Raw genomic sequence first — 24637 nt, forward strand, 5'->3', positions numbered from 1 at the left:
CTGCCTTTCTTGAATCCTTTGGGAGGCTAGCAGAATGGGCGGGGAGTAGAGTTTGCTTTGGGGGTCACTTGTGCAGTGCTCCAGAACCCCCTCTCTTACTTGGGCAATTAGCTCATTCCCAATGGAGAGCTCAGGAATGGGACTACCACAAACCTCCCCTCTCTTCCTCTTCCAACCTGGCAACACACATTCACATTTTAAAGGCTTACTAGGATTGGAAGAAACAGTTCATTCCCTCACAGGTTAATGACTTCAACCTGAAATGTGAAGCTAGCATGACTAGGAGAGCACCAGGGATCACAGAGAACATGGAATACACTCTAGTTCCTGGCATGGCATGCTGGGATGGGAGCCAGGAACTGGCAGATGACCAGCCCAAATCAATCTTGGAGCTGAAAATATCATAGAATTTCCTTGTCTCATCCACCACAACTACTATGGATAGGATCTCTGGGGACTTAATTATTTGGGGGGCAGTGTGGGGAAGGGAAAAAAGGACCTCACCTTGACCCTGCCTCTCCTTGCATGATTTGTAGAGGCCATTGGTTTGGAGTAGGAAACTAAGGCCAGGGAACATCTGAAAGCATTAGTGTCCAATAACTGAAACAAGTTCCTTTAATGTTCTTGTTTCTGTTTGTTTTCAAAGAGCAAAGATCTCAGGGATGGTGTTTGACTTGCACATGAATTAGATTTAAGGAAGGCACTATCTTCAGCCTCATTCTCTCTTCCAGAGTTCGGAGGCAGGACAAAAGTCAAAATACCAAGATCATCCACTGCATCCCGAGTCTTGGCCAGTCTTGCCCTTGTCCTTGGATCTTAGAAGGACCTCATAGGTTTTCCCTGTCCCTCTGGAGCAGAGCGGCTGATCTCCGCTTGAATACTGCTAGCTGCAAATGAGTTTACTGCTTCATCCCTTAGGAGGAAGAAAAGGAGGAGCAAGGAAGGGTCGAAATAAGTCTCCAAAACTCAGTGGGGAGAATAAAAAAACAGGGAAAAGTCCAAGCAACCACTCAATCACTCTTTTCTGACCTTCAAAGAAAGAGTCACATTATAGGTCTTTGCTCTTTTTATACTGAGTTAGGAGTTAGGGACCTTGGCTTCTTCTTGTCAGCAGCCCAAATAGCTAGAATTAGAAAATCAGAAATATTTCAGAGCCTATCACCCATCAGGTGTTGTTAGGCCTACAAGAAAAACAACGAAAAGCCTTTGTTGTTCCCTCAAGGAGCTTACAATCCAGATCAAGACTTCTAAAACTTTTTCTACTCGAGACCTCTTTTAGGCTGAGAAATTTTTATATGATCCTGGGTAGGTAAATATATAAAACAGGTATACAAATCAAACATTTATTGATAATAAATCATAATTTTGCAATCCCCACATTCAGCTACAAGAAATAGAATTGAGAATCAGTAAGAAGCTGGGATCTAGAAGATGAAATAAATATTGCCTTCCCCAATTCACCTAACCCAGAACACCCTAGGCTTTTGCAAATCAGTGTTTTAAATGCTAATCTAATAGAAGTTACTCATACAGGAAACTGGGGTTCAGAGCAGGGTAGCTGCTTGGACAAACAAGCCCCTTAAAGGCAAAGGGATGACTGGGACCTAGCTAGAAAGATAGAAAAGGGGTCAGAGACCACCAATGATGGCTGGAGGGGGCAGTGAAGAAGGCTGGCACTTACGCATGAGGAACAAATTCTGAATAGCGAGAAAGGAGAGAATAAGCCCCCAAAGTGGCAAAGGTGGGAATTAAATCTTAGCCCATTTCATCCAACTTTGTCTTTACTATTGCTTACTATTGTTAAGTGCTTTTAAGCAACTACCCTGTGAATCCCCATCCCTGTAGGTCCAGAGTCTGGACACTGTCTGCCTGTGGATGGTCAATGGAGGAAAGGGGGGGATGGTGTATGGCACCATCTACTGGAAGGACCCGCAACCTGCAGGCACTGAAAGTGCAAATAAAAAATGCAGTGGTAAATTCTGTTCTCCATGTCCCGCAGTGGAAGGGTCCTCCCTCCCACACACAACACAAATATGCATAATTACATTAAATATCCGTGTTAAATATATAAGAAGCTTCTTTATTTCACCTTAATAAACTTTATACTCTGATTGCTTACACACTGTACAAAATATTCACTTAGCTAAATAAATAAGACACAAAACATTATTGCAAACAGCGTTTACACCCCCGAGGTAAGACCTCCTGGCCCAGGCAGGGGTGCTCCTGAGATCATGTCCCCCATGGCACAGTGCATGCCTGGTGGAGCTGAGATAGGCAAGGGGCCTAGGGGCAACACATTGAGGGGGTGGGGGCAGAGGGGGTCCCAGTACCAAGGAAAACATCTCAAGCTCACGGTTAGGGATGGAACCAAGGCAGTGGAGCTGCTGAGGAGGGATGCAGCGGGCTGCTGCGTCCGGCCAAAGCCAAAAGAAAGTAGTGCATGCTGAAGTGAGGAAGGTCGAAAGGGGCACATAAGCCAAGGCACTGTAGGAACCATTTTATGAGAGCAGCCTCTGATAACCGGCTGAAACATCCTTAGTTTCTAGAACCTGGCAAGGACAGACTTGGCTCAGCCAACAGGGTACCAGGCCCTGAAAGATCTAAGAACTCTAAGCCCACTGGGTAGAGTTAGCAACGGCCTCCTATTCTGGTGAATAAGTTAAGTCTGTCGGTGCTGGTGTTAAATACAGAAACCCAAGTCCTGCCAGTGGAATGGGGAAGAGTTTCCAGATATTGATCAAATGAGGGGTGGGAGGGGACGGTCTGGGCAAAAGTCTCATAAAAAAGGCATTTTGTTTCACATTTACCAATCCTGGGGTTGGGGGCAAGGGAGAGTTTCAGGATAAAACATCCTAAGCAGTAGCAGCCTCAGGAGGAAAAACCCTCTCAAGTTGAGAGAAAAGGAGCACTAAATAGCTTTGCAGGAAGAGGAGGAACTGGCCTCTCTGGTTGGTTCCAAATAACCCCCTTTTCTCCTCTATTCTGACTTTGGACCTTAGCTGTTATCCCTAAGATCCTGTAGGCTCATGCAAGGTCCCCAGAAAGTACCTTCTCCCACTGTGTGGGAGCCCCCCAATTAGAAGCCAGAACTTAAGACCCCCCAGAGCTCCCCAGTTTTGATTGCTCTTCAATCATCTCTTCAGCTAAGTGTTCCACACCATAGGGAGGCAGCAAAAACCTGCCCCACCACACTTGGGCAGTGACAGGAATGGGGTTTTGAGCCCTCCCAGACTCCAAGTAGGAGGGGAGGAGAAACCCTAGGTGGGCTGAGCTGTGATCCCAACCTGTATTGGACAGGGTGGGAATGGGGAGGACAGAATTAGAGGGATGGGAGGACAATGGAAGGGGAGCAGACTCTGGCCCTGGCCCTTCTCCCGAGGGTCAGGAAACACTCAGAGGGAACACTTAGCCAAGTCGCTTTTGTCAAATACCACCTGAGTGGCAAAATAAATGGCTATCACCCCAAGGCCTGCTGCCGACACCATGTAGGCTGTGACCGACTGGCTCAGTTGGACGATGGAGCCCATGAACAAAGATGGTGCCACCTGAGAGAGGAGGAAGGCACTGTCCAGGATGGCTAAGTCCAGGCAGATGCCCCGGCCCGGGCCCCCGGGATCTGCTGCCTCCCCGACCACCATTCTCACCGACACGTCACAAGGGGAGGCCCCACAGAGAGGGGGTGAGGAAGGGAAGAGGGCGGTATTGGAAGCCCCCGAATGTCCATTGGGAAAGGGTCCCCCAGCTTTGGGGCCTGCCAAGAAGCTGGTGGTCAGGCTGTCGCCGCTGCCGTTGCCGCCAGTGTCTCCTCTGTATTTGGGCAGGAATACCTGGAAAAAAGGAAGGGGGAAGAGAGATAATCAGTGTAAACTAACTCGATACCCCAGAGTTCACACACACATACCCCCCTAAAGAAGGATCAATCTAGCATGAAGAGATAGAAATCAGTCAGCAGGGTTCCAAACATAAAAAACAGGCCTTGAAAGAACTTAGTTTGATTTAAAATGGAGAGGGGCTCCCAGAGTGGCCAGTCTTTTTATGGGCCTATTTTTAGGTGGAGGGAGAAATGGGAACTTCACAAGGGCCCCAGAACTCCTGACAATGGCAAAGGAGAAGTGAGAACACACCTGTTCTCACTTCAAATTAGATTTGGCCAGCTACCCGTATGAGAAGAGAAGAGAACCCTGGAAGAAAGTGGAAGCCTTGGGAACCTTTATGGAACAGGTAAGAAAATTAAAAATCAAGAGAAAAAAAGCAATGGCAAGAGAACAGAAAAATGGGGGCTTAGGAGCTAAACCCAGAAGCTACCTTCTTTCCCATCCTATCCCTTTACAAACCCTTCTCACTAAGCTAGCCTTTTCCTGGCCTTCAAGCTATTAATCAGGATACCAAGGAGACCCTATCATCCCTCCCCAGAATTTACTTCTGGGATAAGCTTTGCTTGGATCCCCAAAGCCTAGGGATCATCTTGAGGTATGGGTTGTTCTGAGTGGGGGAGCTCCTCCAATCTTGGTCAACCTAGGTTGACACTAGGTAGCATCAGAGAGTTGTTGGGGACTCAATGAAAGAGCTGGGGTACAGCGGGGCTTCCAATGGAAGTGGGGGATACAGAGGAAGGCATGTGATAGTTATCCAGAGCCAGACCTCCTGCCTCTCTATGAGGGATGCGCCTGGGGTAGCTCCCCCTCCCAAGCCTAATGTAAAGCTTCCTTAACCACCCCTCTATCACAGGAGAAGGCCGGAAATTTAGGACCACCAGGCCAGACATCCGTGATCACCCGACTTGCCTTCTAGTCCTGATTAGGAATGAATCTCTTCTGCTGCAAAAGGCAGAAGGAACAGGAGGCTCAGAGAGGCAGATGAGAGCCTCCAGGAGCCAAAAGGAAACTATCCTTACTCAACACAATCTTTCACCTCCCCCCTTAACCCCAATCCTCAAGGCCAGACCATAAGCTCAGACTCCACAAGAGGGCAGCCTGTCCAGGCAGAGAGGGAGAAGGGCAGCTGTCGCCCACCTTTTCACAGGCTGCCCTTTGGGGAGAGGTACATAGGGACAAAATGGCCACGGTGGGTCCGCGTTTCTTTTCTGTCCCTTCTCCCTTCCCCGATGCCAGCCTGGCACATTGTTTTTCAGGGAGGAAGAGGAGGTGCTGGTGGAAGAGTCAGTGTAAGAGGTGCAGATGACACTGGGATCTATCTGCATAAAGCATCTGCTTACACCTTATGGTCCTAGAAAGCTGCCTGGGACACAGATTAAGTGACTTACTCAGGTACCCAGCAGGTGCTTAAAAATGCTTGCTGACTGATTTTGTACTAAACTACCAACTTCTGAGGCAGCTAGATGCCACAGTGGATAGAGTCCCTGAAGTCAGGAGGACCTGAATTCAAATTTGGTCTCAAACACTTAACACTTCCTGCTGTGTGACCCTGGACAAGTCACTTAACCCCAATTTCCTCAGGGGGAAGGAGAAGAGAAAGAAGAGAAAGAAGAGAGGGAAGAGGGAAGAGGGAAGAAGAGGGGAGAAGAGAAGAAATTGTCCCTTGTTCCTCACTGACCCAAGGCTGTATAGAAAAATCAAAAGTTGGTAGTTTTGTTGTTGTTGTTGCTGAGTTAATTGGGGTTAAGTAACTTGCCCACAGTCACAACTAGGAAGTGTTAAGTGTCTGAGGCCAGATTTGAACTTGGGCCCTCCTGACCTCAGGGCTGGTGCTCTGTCCACACACCACTTAGCTGCCCCTAAGAAGGGACAATTACAAGTAGAGAACCTTTCCACTGTAGGTAGTTGATAAGCAAATGGTCGGCTCACAAATAGATTTTGTCATTTGGTGATTACAGTTCATTTTTGAGAAACATGGAAGCTGATTGAGAAGAATTATGCCATTCTATGTGTCTTTTCTTTTTCTTTCCCATGGCTATTGTCCAGGCTGAACTTGAACTCGGCCTAACTCCAAGACCTGGTGCTCTATCCACTGCCATTTAGCTGGCCCCATTCTATCTAAATCAGACAGGTCTGAAACTGAGTCTATATTCCCCAAGTCCACACTAATTTGTTTCCACAAGGCGAGATATTCTAAAGATTTTGGCCACAAAAACTCAAACCCACTACTTCCTGTGCTGATAACTGAGATTTGGTCTTATTTTCATCTATAAAGATCATGGGATTGTGGATGTAGAACTGGAAGGGAACTCAAGAGGGAACGAAATTTAACTTTTTTTTTTTTTAATCAAAGCCATTCCAATAAGCTTGTGATGGAGAGAGCCATCTGAAACCAGAGAGAGGACTATGGTGATTGAGTGTGGATCACATGATATTTACGCCTTTTTTTGTTGTTGTTATTGTTTGCTCATTTACTTTTTTCTTTCTCATTTTTCCCCCTTTGATCTGATTTTTCTTTCTTTAAAAAAAAAATTTGGGGGGGGGATGAGGCAATTGGGATTGTGACTTACCCAGGGTCACATAGTTAGGAAGTATTAAGCGTCTGAAATCTGATTTGAATTCAGATCCTCCTAACTCCAGGACTGGTGCTCTATTCATTGTGACATCTAGCTGTCCCTGATCTGATTTTTTATTAAGTATAAGTATGGAAATATGTTTAGGAAAATTGCACATGCTTAATCTATACTGGATTGTTTGCTGACTGCGGATGGAAGGGAAAAAAGTTTGGAACACAAGGTTTTGCGAGGGTAGATGCTGAAAACTAATTTTGCATGTATTTTGAAAAATAAAAAGCTATTTTCATTAAAAAAAATAAATAAAGTGAGTATGCCCAAGTCATATCACTAGAAAGTATCTAAGGCAGATTTTAACTCAGATTTTGGAGGCACCAATCTTTCCTTGGCATCCTGCTCCCTTCTTTTAATTCACTGCACCTACTTAGGAGTTTTGCTGCTAAGTGCTGTCTCTCAATTTTCCTAAGAACTCTCCAGGGACATGGCCTGGGTTCTTCCTATCCTTTGGACTCTCCTCTTCCCCTCAGGCAGAACCAGTCTACTGGGCCTTCTCCGTGGAAGGATGGGGAAAAGGGGTAGGAAAAAAAAGGAACAGGCATTTATTAAGTACTTACTGTGGGTGTTAGGCACTATGTTAAACAGTTTTACAAATGTCTCGTTTTTTATTCTAACAACAATTCTGTGAGGTGGGTGCTATAATTATCCCAGGAAACTGAGGGAAACACCTTGTCCCCGGTTCTAGAGTTAGTAAGTCCCTGAAGTTGAATTGGAGCTCGGGTCTTTTGGACACCAGGCCCTACGTATACCACCTAGCTGCCTCTAGCCCTGGGAAAAGGTTCCCCCGAGAGAGGGGTTGTTAGGAGAAGGAGTGGATGGGAGATGTCCCGACTTACAGCAGTGCCCAGACCATCGAACGCATCAGGTGGGTTAGTCTCCTGAGGGGGTGCTTGGGGAGCTCTGCAATGGGGGATGTCAAGGAGGGAGAATAGAGAGGGGCAAGGAAGTAACAGAGGGAAGGAAAAGAGAATTAAAAGGAAAAGAGGCAGAAAAGCTAGGAAGAAAAGGTCAGAATCACTTGGGCTATTCCCCACCCCTCAGGTCAGCCTTAGGGCTGCCGAAGCTAGGCTGTTAGCTAAGGCATCCACTCCTTTTTCTCCCTCCCTGGTAGATGAATCTACTCATCAATCACAAAATGGGGACCCCGGAGTCCCCTTACAGCAGAGGTCCTTTCCTCCGCCTCCCAGCATGCGGTCCAGATGCGCTTTCTGAGCATCCCCCCACCCCTCCCCACTGCCCCCCATCCTTCACCCCACCGGACCCCCAGAGGATGCAGCCTGCAGAAGGAGCCCAGCCCCCAGCCAGCTACCAACCCAGTCCCCAAGGATCCATAAGAAAGGTGGTTGTTCCCCTAACCACCAAGATGGACCCTCGGGCTTCCCCTAGTGACTCTTCCTGGGCTTTGGATCAGAGGGGCCCTCCTTCCCTTCCCTCCCACCACCCCCGAGGCCATACCTGCTTCTCCCGGTGGTAGAGGGAGGCCAGGGTGTAGGGCAGAATCTGCAGGGCTGAGAAGGTGAAGCCCGTGAGGGCGGCTGAAGCGGTCACCACGGCCACGCTCTGGGACAGGCACGTCACACCAGCAGCCACCGGGAAGGCGAACACACTGGCCAGGTACACGGCCCGGGTCCCGAAGCGATGCACGAGCCGGTCCATCCCCAGGGAGAAGAACAGGGAGATCATGCACTGCAGGAAGAGGCCCAGGCTCCCCATGCGCACCCCTTCCAGCAACAGGGAAGGAAAGGCAAAGTCAGTTCCTGGGTGACTGTCTCCACGTCCCTTGGATTATCTGCACACTCTGGAGTGTCCAGCGGACACCTTTCTGAATTCAGGGAATCACCCCTTCCCACTCTCCCCTCCCAACCTGAAAAGCCCCTAATCTTTGCTTCAGTGAGGAATCAGATCAACCTCACTTTGTGCCCTGGGAAGTTTCTTTTAATTAATCAGTTTTATTTGATTAACTTGTTTTTAATGTGTAAAAGTCTGTCTCCCTTGTCTCGTGGGTCAGCCCTAAGCTAGGAGGGACGCCCCAGTCTGCTGCACAACTGATAGGTATGCTTAATGAGCTGATAGCCTTGGAAGCTCGAGCTTTTGCTCCCGCGGCCATTTCCTCTTTCACGCCCCCTCCCCGCCCAAGTAGGGCCAAAAACGTCTCACCTTCATCATAGTGTCGCCGGGCATCGGTGCCGGGCTCAGCCCGGGGCACCCCCTGGTACAGCCCTTCCCCCACAAAGTCCGTGTAGAAGAGGGTGAAAGTCATGAGCGCCATCCAGCTGCACAGCTCGGCCACGAAGAGCCTCCGGAGGGCTCGGGGCACGCGGCAGCAGAGCCGGTGCAGCCGGGGCAGCAGGCTGGCCAGGTTCCGGAAGGCCAGGCGGGCCCGGCACGGGCAGCACCGGGAAGGCGCCGCCAGCACCGGGAGCCCCTCCGGGGGGTCCGCCACGCCCAGGGCCGCCTCCTCGGCCACCAGCAGTGTGGCCGCCATGCAGGTGAGGAAGATGAGACTGAGCAGGCCGAAGAGACACTCCTCCTGCGTCCCGAGGTAAGGGGCCAGGGCGCTGGCGTCCCAGTCGATGGCCGGCAGCAGGTACCCCAGGCAGCCTCCCAGGCTGATCATGAAGGCGTACACGGAGAAGGCCTGGCGGCAATGGTCCGGGTCCCGGAACAGGTCAGAGAGCAGGGCCTCCAGCGGCGTGAAGCACACCTGGCCGCAGAAGTCCAGCAGCCCCACGCCCAGGATCAGCAGGGCCAGCTCCAGGGGCCGAGCGTCCGGGTACACCAGCCCGGCCAGGCGGCTTGCTCGCGGAATGAGGAAGAGACTCAGCAGCACGCCCAGGGACAGGGCCCAGATGAAGGGGCGGCGGCGGCCGTAGCGCCCGCGCCAGTGGTCACTGGCCGAGCCCAGCAGGGGGACAGATACCAGGCCCAGGACGGGGCCGATGCCTGAGGAGAGACCACGGGGTGGGGTCAGCGGGGACTGTGCTGGGGCTTTCCCTGCCTCCCGGAAGGTCACACGAGACAACACACATGTGTGTATACATGCACACATTCATGTCACAGAAGATAACATACATGTGTATGTGTGTGCATACATGTATACTCACACTCACAAACACACGCATATTCAGTTCCTGCTGCTTGCCCATCCCTTCTGTAGAATTTATCAGCTGAGAAATGTTCTATGCATATATGTATGTACACACATTTCTTTCTTACAAGATAACATATATATGTATGTACATGTATGACATACACACATTCACACAGACATATGTATACTCAGTTCCTGCTGCTTGCTGCTTGCCCATCCCTTCTGTAGAATTTATCAGCTGAGAAATGTTCTGTACATATACTTGTATATACACGCATAATTTCATACAAGATAACATACGTGTGTATGCACATGTATGACACATTCACACAGACATATGCATACTCAGTTCCTGCTGCTTGCTGCTTGCCCATCCCTTTTTTAGAATTTATCAGCTGAGATAAATTTTCCATCTGTGCGTCACAAGTGAAGAGACGACAGCACAGGAAGTCTCATATGAACTGATCCAAAGAGAACAGCATTCACAATGATCACAATAACAAAAGAAAACCACTCAGACGCAGCTTAAAGGAAATAACCTTGTTCAGAGTGTTCTGTGAAGTCTTTTCTGACACTCAAGCTGCTAGTGCAGCTCCCCACAAAAGTTCTCTCCTAGAATTAATTTTGCAGATGCTCACGGGTACCTTGTGAGGCTCCTTGCAGGCAGAGGCTAACAAAGTACCCGGCACACAGCAGCTGCTTAAAAAGTGCTTGTTGATCGCCTGTCCCCAATCAGTTGAGGTTGGAGACAAAAGGGTATAGAGCACATTAAATACAGCAAAGCTTCTTAAACTCTGGGTCATGACCCGATATCAGGTCACACAACTAAATGTGTGTGTGGGGAGGTCACAAAGTTATGGTTTATCATCACCAAATACGTGATCTGTATAGCTATTTTATATAATTATATACCTAGGGTCACATTAAGAATTTTTCAAGTGAAAGGTCATCATAAATGGAAGAATTAAGAAGCCCTAAAATACATAATCCGTGTGTTTTGTGTGTTGGTTAGTTTCGCTTACTTATTTCTTTGTTATAAGAGAGAATTCTGGGCAGGTTGTATTAGGATGAAAAAAAGGCTTCCACATAAGGGAATAGTTTCAGAAAAACTTAAAAACTTGCATGAACTGGTAAAGAGAGAAGTGAGAAGAACCAGGGAAATGATTTATTCAAAGTCTAATATTTTAAAATCAAATAACTCTGAAAGACTTAGGAATGATGATCAATGTAATAATAATCATCAGCCAGGAGTCCAGAGAACTCAGACCAACCACTTCCTGAAAAAGAGAACAAATATCAAAAATAATTTTTTTTTCCTTAGAGAGGAGTGCATTTTAGAGGAGTGCATTAGAGAGGAGGGTCATTTGTTTTGCTCAGTTCTACATATCTGTAACAGAAGTGGAGTTTTTCTACCTAAAATAGAAGAAGGGAGGGAAGGAGAGGGGGTGAAAGGGAGAAAATTTCAGATTTTTGTTTATTGAAAAAAAAAGTAAGATTAAGTTTTTTCATCATTTCACAAGATAGATGGATATTTTTCATTCAGAGAATAATTTAACAAATTGTAAACATCAATGTAATGGAATATTACTGTGCTGTAAAGAAATTGTGAAGAAATAATGAATATGATGAATCTATAGAAGGACAGAAAAACTTCTATGAACTGATGCAAAGTGAAGTAAGCAGACGAAGGAAATTAATATTTGTGCTAAGGACTAGAACATTCTATATATATAATGTATATATTACATGTGTGTGTGTGTATATATATATATATATATATATATATATATATATATATATATAATACTTCCAGAGAATATAGGTGAGGGGGAGGGGGGAAGAGATATTCTTATCTTGGTATTCCCAGGACAGTGGCTGGCATATAATAATTAACAGATGCTTGTTGTTGATTAACATTAGAAATAGGAAAAAAAAAAAGCAACAACAACAAAATGAAAAACCAATTTTGTGAAATAAAGACCAAAGAAATGATTTGAAAAGATATCCCGGGTCTCAGTCTTTTGCAGACATGAGGTTCCATGGTATGAAAAGCTGCATATACTATTAGATCTTTTTAATGTGATATTTGGTTTTACTGAATTTATTTTTCCTTTTCACTCTTAAAAATGCTTTATTATTAGGGATGACTTTCTGAGAGGGAGAAAGAGAGAAGTGATTGTAAAAATAATCTGTTTAAAAGCTGATATGGTAAAAAAAAATTCTTTATCCATGTGTATGTTTTAAAAAATAAAAAAGTTTTAATAAAAAAAATTGAAAAATTTTTTAAAATTCTTCACTTTCCCCAAGAGTTTTTTCCAAACTAGGATTACCAGGACGGTAATGTCTAGGATGGACAGGATGGCATTCTGGGCACCACTCACCCACCAGACATGAGAACCACATAAAATCCATGTAGTTAGCACAAAGCCTACTTCCCTCTCAGCAAGAACAGCAGATGTCCCTGTTCCCTAAGAGTTTTCCCTTAGGTTAGGGAGGGAAACCAAGGCTCTGATGAAATTTAAAGATAGGAAGGGGTCAACAGAATGGAGTAGAAAAAAGATTTGGGAGATAACTTACCCAGGACCATTGTCATAAATTTCTCTTCCACCCCAACTTCCAGGAGCAAAGGTGGAACATAGGTGATCCCTGCAGCCAGACAGACTTCTAGACCAAAGGTCAGCAGATTGACCAGCAGGAGCTGGGTCTTCCGATGCCGGAGCAGCCTGGTGGCCCACAGCTTCTGGGCCATGGCCCACCAGGTCAAAAGGTGGGAGATATGGGAACTGTGAATCAGATGACAGGGCAGGAACACGGCTGGGCTATGCTGCAGGCCCCTAGACCTTTCCTCTTGTGCTCAGCCACCAGCTGCCTCTGGCTCACACAGGAACCCCTCATCTCTACCATCACTCCGCTTCAGGCTCGGTTTCCTTGACCACGCCGAGTGTCCTGTGGCAGAAAGAATCCTCGATGTGGACACATCTTAGCAGCTTTGATCCTAGGAGGCAGACAAGAGCACATATGGAGTATGATTAAACCTTGAGAGAGAACTTTTGGTTATCTATTATCAGGCAGTTCTTAAGTGATATTTTTATATGTCATAAGACGCTTTGACCAGTCTGATAAACTCTACAAAGTTAGTCTCAGAATGATGTTTTTAAATGCATAAAATAAAATATTTATTATTATAAAGGAAACAAATTACATTAGTTACCAAAAAAAAATTTTTTTTAAGTTCATAGACTCCAGGTTAAGAATCTATAATCTACACCAAGTAGTTTATTCCAGACTGGTCTTCCTTGCCTCTTAGGCGGCAATGTGCTCAGGGAGAGTGTCGAGTCTGAAGTCAAGAAAACTAGAGTCAAATGTGACCTCAAATAGTTAAATCACTTACTCAGAGAGGTAATTCACTTAACCCCTGTCTATCTCAATTTCCTTAACTATATCATAATAGAATCTCCTTCATAGGGTTGTGAGGATTAAATGAGACAATCTTTGTAACCTGTATAAGCACTGTGCCTAGTACTTAGTAAGGACTTAATAAATGCTTGTTCTCTTCCCCTTTTAGTGTACTAGTCATCCATCCATCAGAAAATAGATACATTTTAATATTAGCCTAAAACTACCTTCATTAGAAAGATAACTGTCAAAACAAAAATCTATAATACATTCCACATTCAAAAAGAAATGGTTTGTAATTATTTTCTGGCTTGGATTTCCCAAGGAATGGCTCTTTCTTATCAATATGGAAAACAAAGCTATTGAATTCCCAGTTCCCTAACCCATTACCATTTGCACCCCCCCCCCATCCCTACTCCTGAGTTGCTCCACAGATTTGATGTGGACTCCCCCCTGAACTCTCAACCTCCCGTCCCTTTTGTACTTCCAAAAGCTAGACTGCTTTGAAACCCCTTCTGTGATAGTAATCAGCATTTCTTATTTCTCTCACCCTAGCAGTAGAAGAGGGGTTTCATGTTGAGTAATAGAGAAAAGACTTTGGTTTGGGGATGCCTTGTACTTTAAAAAGTCTCTGGAGGAAGCTGTTTTAATGAGGAAGAAACATTCCCATAACAGTTCTGGGGCTGTTTCCAGGGATCTGGTCTCAACCACACAACCTGGAAACACCTGTGACGCCCCAACCCCCTGAGTCTGGCACAGTGCCCTCCTCTCCCACCCAATTCCTATTCTGACCAATAATCATCAGCAGAACATTTGTTCTCTGCAGGAGTTCCCACTGAGGAATCCAAATGTACTTTCCCAACACCATCTCTGCGCTGACTCATAGTCACTGGGAACCCACCATACGTTGTATTGTATGACACACAGTTTTATGGAATAGGTGCCAGCTGTTTTAAGATCCATATAAAGGGGGGAAGAAATCAGGAATATTGGGGGACCTGAAGGACTTAGTAAAAATTGAAGCTCTGCCATTCTCCTCAGCTTGGGGGTGGAGGGTAGAAGTAAGAGGAAAGGGCGCACTTTTATTTTCTTACCATCTCCAGGAATCCATCCTTCCAGGCCCAGGTCAAATTCCAGTCCCTCAAGAATCCTTCTTTCTGACCCCTCAGCAATCTAACTAGACTCAATTTATCACATTTTTAGACTTGCCTAACCTTGCACTGATGGTAAATACATGAGGTGAAATTCAATTCCTTTGAATACTTAGGGATTGTGAAATCTGTACAAAACAACCAAGGGCTCTATTTATGCATTTATCCTTCCAAATGCATATGGATGGCTGCCTTTAAGAGTCTTCATCCTTACCCTTCCTCTGCATCCTCAGGTGTTCCAAGACCCAGAGGTCCACCTACATGCAGGTCACTTAACCCCCTCTGACCCTAAACAGGGCTCAGTGACATGGACACAGGATTTTCTATCCAGGAAGGGCTAACTCAATCAATGTGCTACATGAAGCTGCACACAGCAGCCACTTTATGCTAATTGAACTAGGGCTAAAACTCTCTCTATATACACAGATTTCGTGCCTTTTCCCTAAGCTTCCCTACTTCTGGATGACACCAGCCCCAAACTCATCCAATCTCTCCCACTAACCAGATCTCTACATTAACAACATTTATGCTTTTTCTTTGAGTAGCTAGGTGGTGCCATGGATCAAGCAACAGGCCTGAAGTCAGAGAGACTCTAAACTGGCTTCAGATACTAGTTGTATGACCCTGGGCAAGTCCTTAATTCTGTTTGCCTCAGTTTCCTCATCTGTAAAAATGAGTTGCAGAAAGAAATGGCCAACCACTCCTGTATCTTTGCCAAGAAAACCCTAAATGGGGTCATGAAGAGTTGGACAGAACTGGACAAAAATGTTTTTTGCACCCTAGCTCAAGCCCTCAGCTCTTGGCCTGAATTAACTGAAGTATGGGATTATAGATTTGGAGCTGGTCCGATAATCTCATTTTACAGGTGATAGAAAATGAGGGGGAAAAGGGAAATGAAGGGAAAAGACGGAGGAAGGGAAGAGAGGGAAGAGAGGGAGTAAGGGAAAAGACGGAGGAAGGGAAGAGAGGGAAGAGAGGGAGGAAGGGAAAAGATGGAGGAAGGGAAGAGAGGGAGGAAAGGAAGAGAGGGAGGAAGGAAGGGAAGAGAGGGAGGAAGGAAGGGAAGAGAGGGAGGAAGGAAGGGAAGAGAGAGGAGAGGGAAAAAAGAGGGGGGATTGAGGAAGAAAGGAGAAAGAGAGAGAAGGTAAGGTAGATAGGGAGGAAAGAAAGAAGGAAAAGTGAGAAGGAGAAAAGAGAAGAGACATACACACACAAGCTAAATGGCTTGTCCAAAGTCACTGAGGCGGCAAGAAAAAACTCCAAGACCCTTTTTGGGTCTCCTGATGTCCCTCTCTAATCCATACGCCACAGCTGTCAAAACCATATTCCTAAAGCACAACTCCAAGCATGTAATACCCCTGGCCAAGGGACAATGCATGGAGTGTCAAGCTATTGCCTGTACCCTAAGCGAGAGACGCCCTTTCCTGGCGCTGAGAGCCCTTTATCTGGCCCCAGTGGGCCTCTCCTTCTCATTAGATTAATTTGCTGTTCTCTACATTCACCATTTATCTTCTGCAGCCAGAGCCCCCTTTGTCTAGCTCTCCCCTCCTTCCCCTCGGGCTTCAGAGCCACCTCCTACCGAAAGCTTTTCCTGGCCCCTCCCGATGGTAATCTCTTCATCGCTCTAAAGCCGGTACCCGCCTCCCTCCCTTTGCCGGCGGGATGGAACTCCTTGAAGGAAAGCGCCCGCTTCCCATTTCCTCCCTGCCCCTCCCAGCGCCTAGCAAGGTGCTAACTTAAACAGAGTGGGTGACTTTTGGGGAGGAAGCGGTTGGCCCAGGCGGCCCAGCCACCAGCCGCCTCCTGCCGCCGGTGATGAGCAAGTTCTAAGTGAAGAGCGCGGGCTCCGTGCCGGGCCCTTCCTCCTCCGGGGCCAGCATCCAAGCGCAGATGGATAAGGGCGCGAGTTAGAAGCGCCTTCTCCCGGGGAGGGGCCATCACCGCGCCCCCAAGCTTCTGCCCCGGCTTCCCCACGGGCCTTGCGCATCACCGTCCTCCCCTCAGCCCAGCCTCCCCCGACCGCGGGGGGTCCGGGCTCCAGGAAGTCGGAGTTCCGGCTCCGCCCCCCCCCCCCCCCCCCCCCGCCCCCCCCCCCCACCACTAAAAAAAAATCACCTGTTTCACATTTCCCACGGAATGACCCTCCCTGAGCAAACAGAAGCTCTGCCAGCCCAGGCCCACCCTTCCCCAAAGTCCTTGCAATTTAAAGCAAACTGCCCTCCTCCGGCAAACGTTGCCACCTTCTCGCCGTCTCCCCCACCCCCTCTCCTGCCGATCTCCGCATCCAGCCGGATCCTTCCTCGGCCGTCCATGGGGCTTCGGGGGCTCCCGGGGAGCCGGGGGCGGTGCAGAAGGGGCGAGAGGGAGCGGAGCGGGCTCCCGGCCCCCCTCTCCCGCCCCACCCGGTGCGCTCCCCGAGGCCCCCCGGGATTGGGCCAGGTGAGGAGCTCACTGAAGCCTCAAGCAGGCAAGATCCCGGCCCTATTTCTCTACCCCCCTCAATTCTTTGGTTGTCGGGGCCGCCCTCGCAGGCTCTCCGGAGTCGTGAGTTCGGTACCACGGGATTTTTTTTACCCTCTCTCATGGCACTGGGCACAGTATTCCCCAAGGTCGATATCCAGCCAGGCCTTCGCTGGGCCTTAGAAAGACCAAAGCCCGTCAGAAGACGGTTAAGCAGATTAGGACTGCCTGCCAAACTCAGAAGCACCGTCACTACCCCGCTTTTCTGTCAGCAAGCGCGCTGGGCTTGTGAATCGGGAGGACCAATGTTTCAAATCCTGCTACTCACTCCCCGTGTGACCCTCTCTCAGCCTGTTTTCTCATCTGAAAAGAAATTAAGGTGGGGCGAGATGGTTCTTAAAGTGGGGGGGGGGTGTGTGGAATTATGATTTATTATCAAGAAACGCTTGGTTTGTACACATTTCATATACCTGTGTACTCGGGATCATGTGCAGATTTCCTGGATGAAAAGAGGTAGAGAGTGGAAAAAGTTTAAGAAGCCCTGCTTTAGAGTATATATTGTACCGCTAACTAGCTGCGGGATCTTGGTCAAACCACTTGACTTTCTCAAAGCCAGCCAGTTTTTTTCATGTGGAAGAGGAGGAGGAATTTTTTGAAAGAGATAATTATAGTGGAAGGTTAGCCTAGACAATCACCTGGGATCCGCTTACCCCTTTTTCAAGGAGTTGGTGAATTGGAAGGAGAAAAAATTACACCTTTACTTTCACTAACCTCTGAATTTAGCCTTTTTTTTTTCCCCATTATGGTTTGTTGTTTTTTAAAAAACACTGTTCTGAAAAGGGGTCGGTCTATCTCTTCACCAAACTGCCTAAGGGGTCCACAGCACAATCTTGCTACACACACACACACACACACACACAGTTTCTGGCTACATTCAGCAAGCACTTAAGTGCCTACTTAGTGCTAGGAAGCCATTCTAAATTACAGGAAAACAGACCAAACTAAATAAAAATAAAACCTCCTTAATCCCTCCTCTTGAACTAGTAAACTCTAAAAGTCTTTTCCAATTCTAACAATTTACTGATCAAGAGAATCACTCACTTTAGTTATTAAACAATACATTTAGTAAACATTTTCTATTTTATTTTATTACTTTTTCCTTTGATTTTCTAGCTTCAAAAATTAGCTTGATCTTGCCTTTAGGAGTGACCCCAGGTGCCCCAAGAGTCAGGATGAACATGATAATAGTAAAAATTAAGGAGTCAGTTCTGCCTCTCACCTAGAAATAAGAATGCCTCAGAGAGAAGGGTTCAGGGATTTAACTGTTAAGAACTGCCTTCTTTCTATTCTGAGGGGTTTTTGTTTTTGTGTTGGACTTTTTTTAAGCAAAGTACAACTAGAACAAATCAATTAGAACTGAGGAGCTCCAAGCTCCCCCCAAGACAGATCTATTCCAAGCATCACACCTGGTTCTCCAGGCTCTCATAGTCTAGCTCTGGTACTCCAGCTAAATTAGGCAAAGAGGTGTGATAATGAGTCCCAAAGAGCTAGCTCCTGCTCATGTACTTTTCCATGGTTCGGAAACTCCAGTTTGCTCATTAAACCCCTCCATCTTTCATCAGCTGGCATTCCTAGGCTTTCCTTAGCAGGGAACTCCCTAACTCCTTGCCCTTTCCTCTCAGCCTCAGAGGACATTTGTCTCCAACACAGCTGCTTGGCTTCCCTTGTCTTGCTCTGCCCATCTGGCAAACAAAAGATCAACAGGAAGATCAACCAACTCCGACTTTCACCTGGAGAGGAAGGAGAGGAGAAGTGGGGTAGAGGGAGGGGAGTGGGCTGGAGTGGGGGGGGGGGGGGGGGAGAGAGAGAGACAGAACAGGAAGGGAGAGAATTGGGCTGACCACCGAGGAAAAAAGTCAGAGGGCTCAGGGAAGAGAAGGTCCAACTGCAGCCCTAGTCCTGGATCAGCATCCCTACACAGACTCACTGAGACTTTAACACACACACACACACACACACACACACACACACACTTGTAAAAAAAAAAAAAAATCAGAGGAAGCTAGAACTCTTCCCACCCCCAAACTTTCCTCCACCAAACACACAGGAGCACCTACTAGTACTCAACTCCTTCCTCCCTATCAGGAGAAGAAATCTGGGTCTGAAGGGTGACCAAGTAAGAAACAAAGAAGCTCTGGCCTTTCTGGTCTCTGGTTCTGCCCTTAAAAGGGGGAGAAATGAGGACTCTTTCTCTCTACCTTGCCCAGCACTCAGAACTCCACCATCCACAGTTGGGAGATCAAAGAGATTCCCAGCTAAAACCATCCTCCACAGCATCTCTGGTCCAGGAAGGGGGAAAGGTCAGCGAGGAAAAGGAACGAACTTGACCTGAACTTTCTAACTTTCTCCAACTTCAAAAGGCAGTGTTGGAGCTGGGGGGAAGGGGAGGGAGCAGAAAAGCTTCAGACCCCAGGGAAGTGTGGACAGATGCATAAAGAAGGCATTGAGGGCTTTCCACCGCAGGATTGCTTTGCTGGACTCAGGTAGGGCAGGAGGATAGAGCTCAGTGATTTTCCTTACTCAGGCTGATAAAGACTAGCATGTGCCAGAGCCTGGGGGGCAGGAAGAAAAGGAGACACAGCTACCGCCCACCCCCACTCGTACAATGATTCTATGAGCCTCTTTATCTAGACCCCGAATCCTCCCACCCCCTCCCCAAGACACATCAAATGGGCAATCCCTAGCTCCAAGCTGCTGATGCCCTATGCCATGACCCCTCTCTCTGTGCAGTCACAATGGAAGACGGCTTTCTCCTGGGCTTTTCAAGAGAACGCTTCCCCTTCGCCCTCTCCCCCCCCAATCAAATTTCCTGGCATATCATTGAAAGCCGCCCTATAAAACTTAGGGGGAGGGGTCCTAAAGCAATGACAAGAAGGGAGAGAGCTCCAAATTTGTGTGTAGGGAGGTGGGAAGCAGAGACTGGGCCTCTTAAAAAAGAGGGGTAAAGGGAGATCTGTCCCGTCCTGGCTAAGCCAAGAGATTCCTTGAGCCTCAAACTTTTCAAAAGCTCTCTGGGGAGGGAGGGGGGAGAGACTCATTGCAAGGCTCTCTTCCCCACTGCTCTTTCCAATCCCATCCATCTCATCTCTTCCAAAAAATAAAAAAATGAAAACTCACTCCACGATAATAATTCTACGCAGTGGAGAAAGACCACCAGCAGAAGTTCAATTGTATTGTCAATGGCTTCTAAGTAAGTTTCCATTTACATAATAGCGATTTAAAGTTTAGAAAAGCTGGTTGGTTTGAATATTAGGATGCCCATTTTATAGGAGGGGAAGTTGAGTTTTTGATTTGTCCAAGGTCAGCTGGAGGGTTCTGGCCCCACGTTCAATGTTCTTTCCACCACATTACCCGTCCCTGGACAGCTAGACCCTGCCCCCTCCCCTGAAGGACTGGACATCCAACTCTCAGCCTCCAAACTCTCCATCCCAAAAAGAATTAAGTCCCCCCCACCCCATGCTGCCCAAAAGGCTGACGCGGGAGGTGGAAGGAAGACAGACCCATGCCCCCCTTTTTAGCAGCCCACCACACACTCCCCCCTTTCTCCACCCCCCTGCGGGGTTCGGAGGCTGGGGATTTAGCGTTCACCCCGCTGAGCTGCCTTTTCTTCCCGAGGGACAGGGAGGCTTCTGCTGAGCGGCCTGTCAGGGGAGAGCGAGGGGGCTGCAGGCCAGGATACAAAGGGGGATTAGGGAAAAGCCTCCCGGCCTGCAAAGTAATCCATCAAACTCTCCCCCCCGCCTGCCAGCGCCGGCCCCTTCCCACTCAATGCTCCCCTTCCCAGCTGCTCTCAGCCTCCCACTGACCTGCCCCCCCCCCCCACTCCGGGGCCCTGTCAAGAGCAAAGTGAATCCTTGGAGCTGGGGGGGGGGTGTTGGCGGGAGAGGGGAGGACACAAGAGCCACTGGGAAAAGGGCATCGGATTCCCGGCACCCCTCCCCCTCCCCTCGATGTGTGAAAACCCAACAGGTGGCAGCAGCTTGGAGGAAAGTTGCTTTTGTCGCCCTGTCTGAGAGCCCAAACCCAGCCCCTCAAAGGGAACAAATGCTCAGGAAGGTCTGAGGGGAGGGGGAGGGCAGCCTTCTCTCTGGGGGCTCCACCAGCCCCTTGGGCCAAAGACCCTGGCCTTGGTCTCACCTTGGCTCCCCCAAGTGCTCCCTGTGCTTCCCCTCTAAGCAGGAAACAGGAGGTGCCGGTCCAAATGCAAACAGAGACCCTCCCCATTCAGACTCCTTTGGGAGGTCCCAGAGGGGATGTGTCCCAGAGCCAGGACCCCCTGCCAAGGCTTCCCCAGGTAAAAGCTGCAGCGGGCAGGTCAGGGGATGCATGGGACAGTCACCGCCTTTCTCCAACCCTAGGACCCTCCCTCCCCTCCCCACCCCTCTAGCCCCAGAGAGCGCCAGTGCCTCCCTCAGCATCACCTGAAGCCCCCCATGCAATCGTCATGGCTCCCAGCCTCGGAACGAGGGGAGGCTCCGATGGGGCACAAGCCTCCAGCCGGCCAAGATGTCCTGGACGCTGCCCCTGCCCTCCCACTCCGGGGGGAAGGGTCGGGGAAGCCGTTCGAAGCCAGACAAGTGAGGGAGGGCTTCTTGGCTTGCCTCCCCATCACCTGTCTACTCTTTGCCCAGGCACCGATATAATGCTGTGGGTCAAAGGGTACTTGGAATTCTTTGTTGGGAGAGGGGGGACATCTGGGGGCAGAAAAGCGCTCCTGCCCCCTCCCCCGGCCGGGCTCTTTTCCCAGAAGAGGTCAGTAGCCAAATGCACTTTCCATTTAGGCGAGAGGCTGGAGAGGCAGTCCCCAACACACACTACCCCCAAAAGTGAAACCTGAACCCCCACAGGCCCGGCCAGCAGGCCTGGCACCCCTCCTCCTTCCCTTCCCTGAAAGGGGAAGGTCGGCTCCGAGAACCTGTCATTGAGCTGGTGGATGAGTCAATTCTCACTGTCCAGAGATGGGGCCGGCCGGACCTAAATGAGAGGGCTGGGCCGGGGGATAATCGTCTCTTACACAGCCTTTATCTGGCAGCAGGGGGTGGGACCCACCTCACTTTACAGAGGAGTAAACCAACATCCGCAGATGCCTCGAACCCGGGTCAGCGGGAAGGCTGCTCCCATTCTGACTCCCACCCGGTTCCATTTAGAACCGTGGTGCATTCAGGAGGACTTGGGTTAGAACTCGGCCCAAAGGGCGGGTGGGGAGCCCTTAAAGAGGAAGGGCCTCTATTTCTTCCCCAACATCTCCCCCAGGACAGGTCAGGAGGCGTCCTGCAGCTTAGGAGAGCCCCGCCAGGAGACTCCCCCCCAAACCTAGCCGCCCTCTGGAAAAGCGGGGCTCCCCTCCACACCCTTGTTTTTCCACTCAAGCCAAGATGGCATCAGCCCATAGGCATCCCAGAAGAATGCTGAGAAATATGTCCAAATCTACACTCTTGGGGCAGCCAGGTGGCACAGTGAATAGAGCTCTGGGCCTGGAGCCAGAAAGACATCTTCCTGAGCCCCAGACACCGTGATCCTGGGCAAATCACGTCACCGTTTACCTCCGTTTCCTCATCTGTAAAATCAGCTGGATAAAAAAATGGCAAACCACTCCAATGTCTTTGCCAAGAAAACTCCAAATGGGGTCACAGAGACAGACCACTGAAAAATGACTGAATAATAACTATGTTCGATGGTCCCTTTTCCCATTTCCAAAGGGGTTATACAAGAAACATAGGCCTGTGATCTAGTGGGAAGTAGTATATAGCAATAGAATGCTGGGCTCGTCATTGCTGTTAGGGTGAAACAGGATGATCAGAATAAACATTTTAAAATGTTCAAAGTGGTATGTGGATATCGGTTATTATTATCAGCAAATTACAAAGAAGGAATCAGGCATGAAAATCAAGGTGAAGGATGGCACTGAAGAAATGTCTGGGGTGGAGAGGGAGACAGAGACACAGAGAGACAGAGAGAGAGACACAAACAGAGAAAGAGAGACAGAGACAGAGAGATAGAGACACAGAGAGAGACAGAGACACACACAGAGAGAGACAGAGAGAGAGAGAGAAACAGAGAGAGAGACAGAGAGAAGAGACTGAATGGATATGGGGTAAAAGATGCTCCATCACCAAAAGAACTCTAGCAAAGGCACCCACGGTGGAGGGAGCCAGGAGACCCGAGTTCCGATGGCAGGTCTCCCACTAACAAGCCACATGGTCCTGGCCAGTCACATTCTCAGAGCCCCAGTGACAGTCAGCACAGGCCCAGAGCATTCCGGCGGGGCCAGGCCCTGTGCCAAGGGAGGGCTTTACGGATGCTATCCATCTGATCCCCCAACAGCCCTGAGCGCCAGTCCCATTTCTTACAGCTGAGCAAGCTGAGGCAGGCAGGAGCCAAGTGTCCAGGGTCACTCAGCCAGTAAGTATCCAAGGCCTTCCTGACTCCAGGCCGGTGCTGTTTGCCACCTGCCCCAACTGCCAAGTGCACACACCTGTATAGCGTCTAACCCGCAGGATTATTTGACATAAATCAAATGACTAGCTGGGGCGGGAGGATAAAGTGGTATTATTGTTATCATCGCCGTTATCTCTGCAGTTGTGAGGAGATAAATGGCACCCCTCCTCCCGAGGGAGAGGCCACCTGTCAGTGCTCCCAGACACCAATCTCCCACAGACTCCACGAAGGTCAGAGTGAGAGAATGTTAGAGCTGGAAGACATTCTGGAGATCATCTGGTCTAATCCCCTTACTTTACACATGAGGAAACCAAAGACTTTTCTTATTGTTTGTACATTTTTCAGTCACATCGGACTCCTCACGATCCCATTTGGGATTTTCTTAGCAGAGACACTGAAATGATTTGCCATTTCCCTCTCCAGCTCATTTTGCAGATGAGGAAACTGAGGCAAATAGGGTTAGGTGACTGATGCAGGGTCAATTACCAGGAAGATAAGTCTTCCTGACTCGGGGTACCACTTAGCTGTCAGATTACCCAAAGTCACACACAGCAAGAGAGCAGAGATGATTTTTTTTTCCATAGGTATTCCTTCTATAGTTAGTGCCAGGATCAGGATATCAGCACAGGGCTGATGCTTGAGAATACGGACATCTTTTAAGAGCCTCCTTATGCTCACTGATGCCCCCCCCCCATTTTATCCAAATGTCATTCATCCTTTAAGTTCAAATCCAAGCTCCTCTGTGACAGTCTAGCCCTATTGATCTCACCCTTGAACCTAAACACATCATTTGATCCATACAATAGTGACTTTCAGGTATGTTAATCTCATCTCCCCCAAACATCTATGATATTCCTTGAGAGCAATTATCATATCCTATTCTTTATATTGCCCTCAGTAATAACACAGGGGCTAAATATCTTCTATCTGATATCCTACCTGACAATGAATCCCTAGGAATATTATTGTTATCACCAGGAATTCTTTGCAATTTCAAGAAGATAAATAGTACTCCTGTTTCCCAAAGGAGGAAAGACCACCAGTCAATGCTGCCCCCAACATTTCTTGGATGCACTTGAAGGAATATTTGAATGTAGGGACAGATTTGGACTTCTGTGGCGATGTTTCAGCTGCTTCAGGGGCCCAGTGCAAGCCCAGCTGTCAAAAAGGAAGAAGTTAATTTGGACTTTCCTTTGGGGAAGGGCAGCGAATGACTGCTTAGTTTCCTGGGATGTTTACCAACTCAAAGTACACCTGTGATAAGAGAGGTGGGGAAACAACATGATGTGGAGGGAAAGAGAAAGCTAGTGTAGTTCCTGCCCAAACTATTCCCTTCCTTCTCTTTGGGCAATTGATATTAGGAAGTGAGGGAGACTGTGGACTACAGAAAAATGACTCAACTTTCTGCCTTCTGGCTCAATCTTGCTCCCTAGCTAGGGCAGTTAGGGATAATCCCAATTAAGAAGCACCAAATCCTCCCAAGTAAGGGGAAAATAGGGTAAACTTATTGATTTTCCTTGCCAGAAGGTCAGC

The 24637-nt window shown here is 48.3% G+C and overlaps 1 protein-coding gene across 3 annotated transcripts in view; it reads right to left on the minus strand.

The window, feature by feature from the left end:
• Window positions 1-1771: 1771 nt before the first annotated feature.
• Window positions 1772-24637, minus strand: part of SLC45A3 (solute carrier family 45 member 3) — a 26823-nt gene continuing 3957 nt past the window's right edge. The window contains exons 1-5 of one of the 3 annotated variants that reach the window (XM_031937237.1): window positions 16262-16483; window positions 12177-12594; window positions 8666-9451; window positions 7964-8229; window positions 1772-3830 (exon numbers count right to left, since the gene is read on the minus strand). In XM_031937237.1, coding sequence (XP_031793097.1) covers window positions 3396-3830; window positions 7964-8229; window positions 8666-9451; window positions 12177-12348 — 1659 coding nt within the window. In that variant the 5' untranslated portion in view covers window positions 12349-12594; window positions 16262-16483 and the 3' untranslated portion in view covers window positions 1772-3395. Of the gene's footprint in view, window positions 3831-7963; window positions 8230-8665; window positions 9452-12176; window positions 12595-14089; window positions 14768-16261; window positions 16484-24637 lie in introns of those variants that run through there. The other 2 variants (XM_031937238.1, XM_031937236.1) reach the window with 2 other exon arrangements.

Source organism: Sarcophilus harrisii, chromosome 4, assembly GCF_902635505.1.
Source record: "Sarcophilus harrisii chromosome 4, mSarHar1.11, whole genome shotgun sequence".
Classification (NCBI taxonomy): Eukaryota; Metazoa; Chordata; class Mammalia; order Dasyuromorphia; family Dasyuridae; genus Sarcophilus; species Sarcophilus harrisii.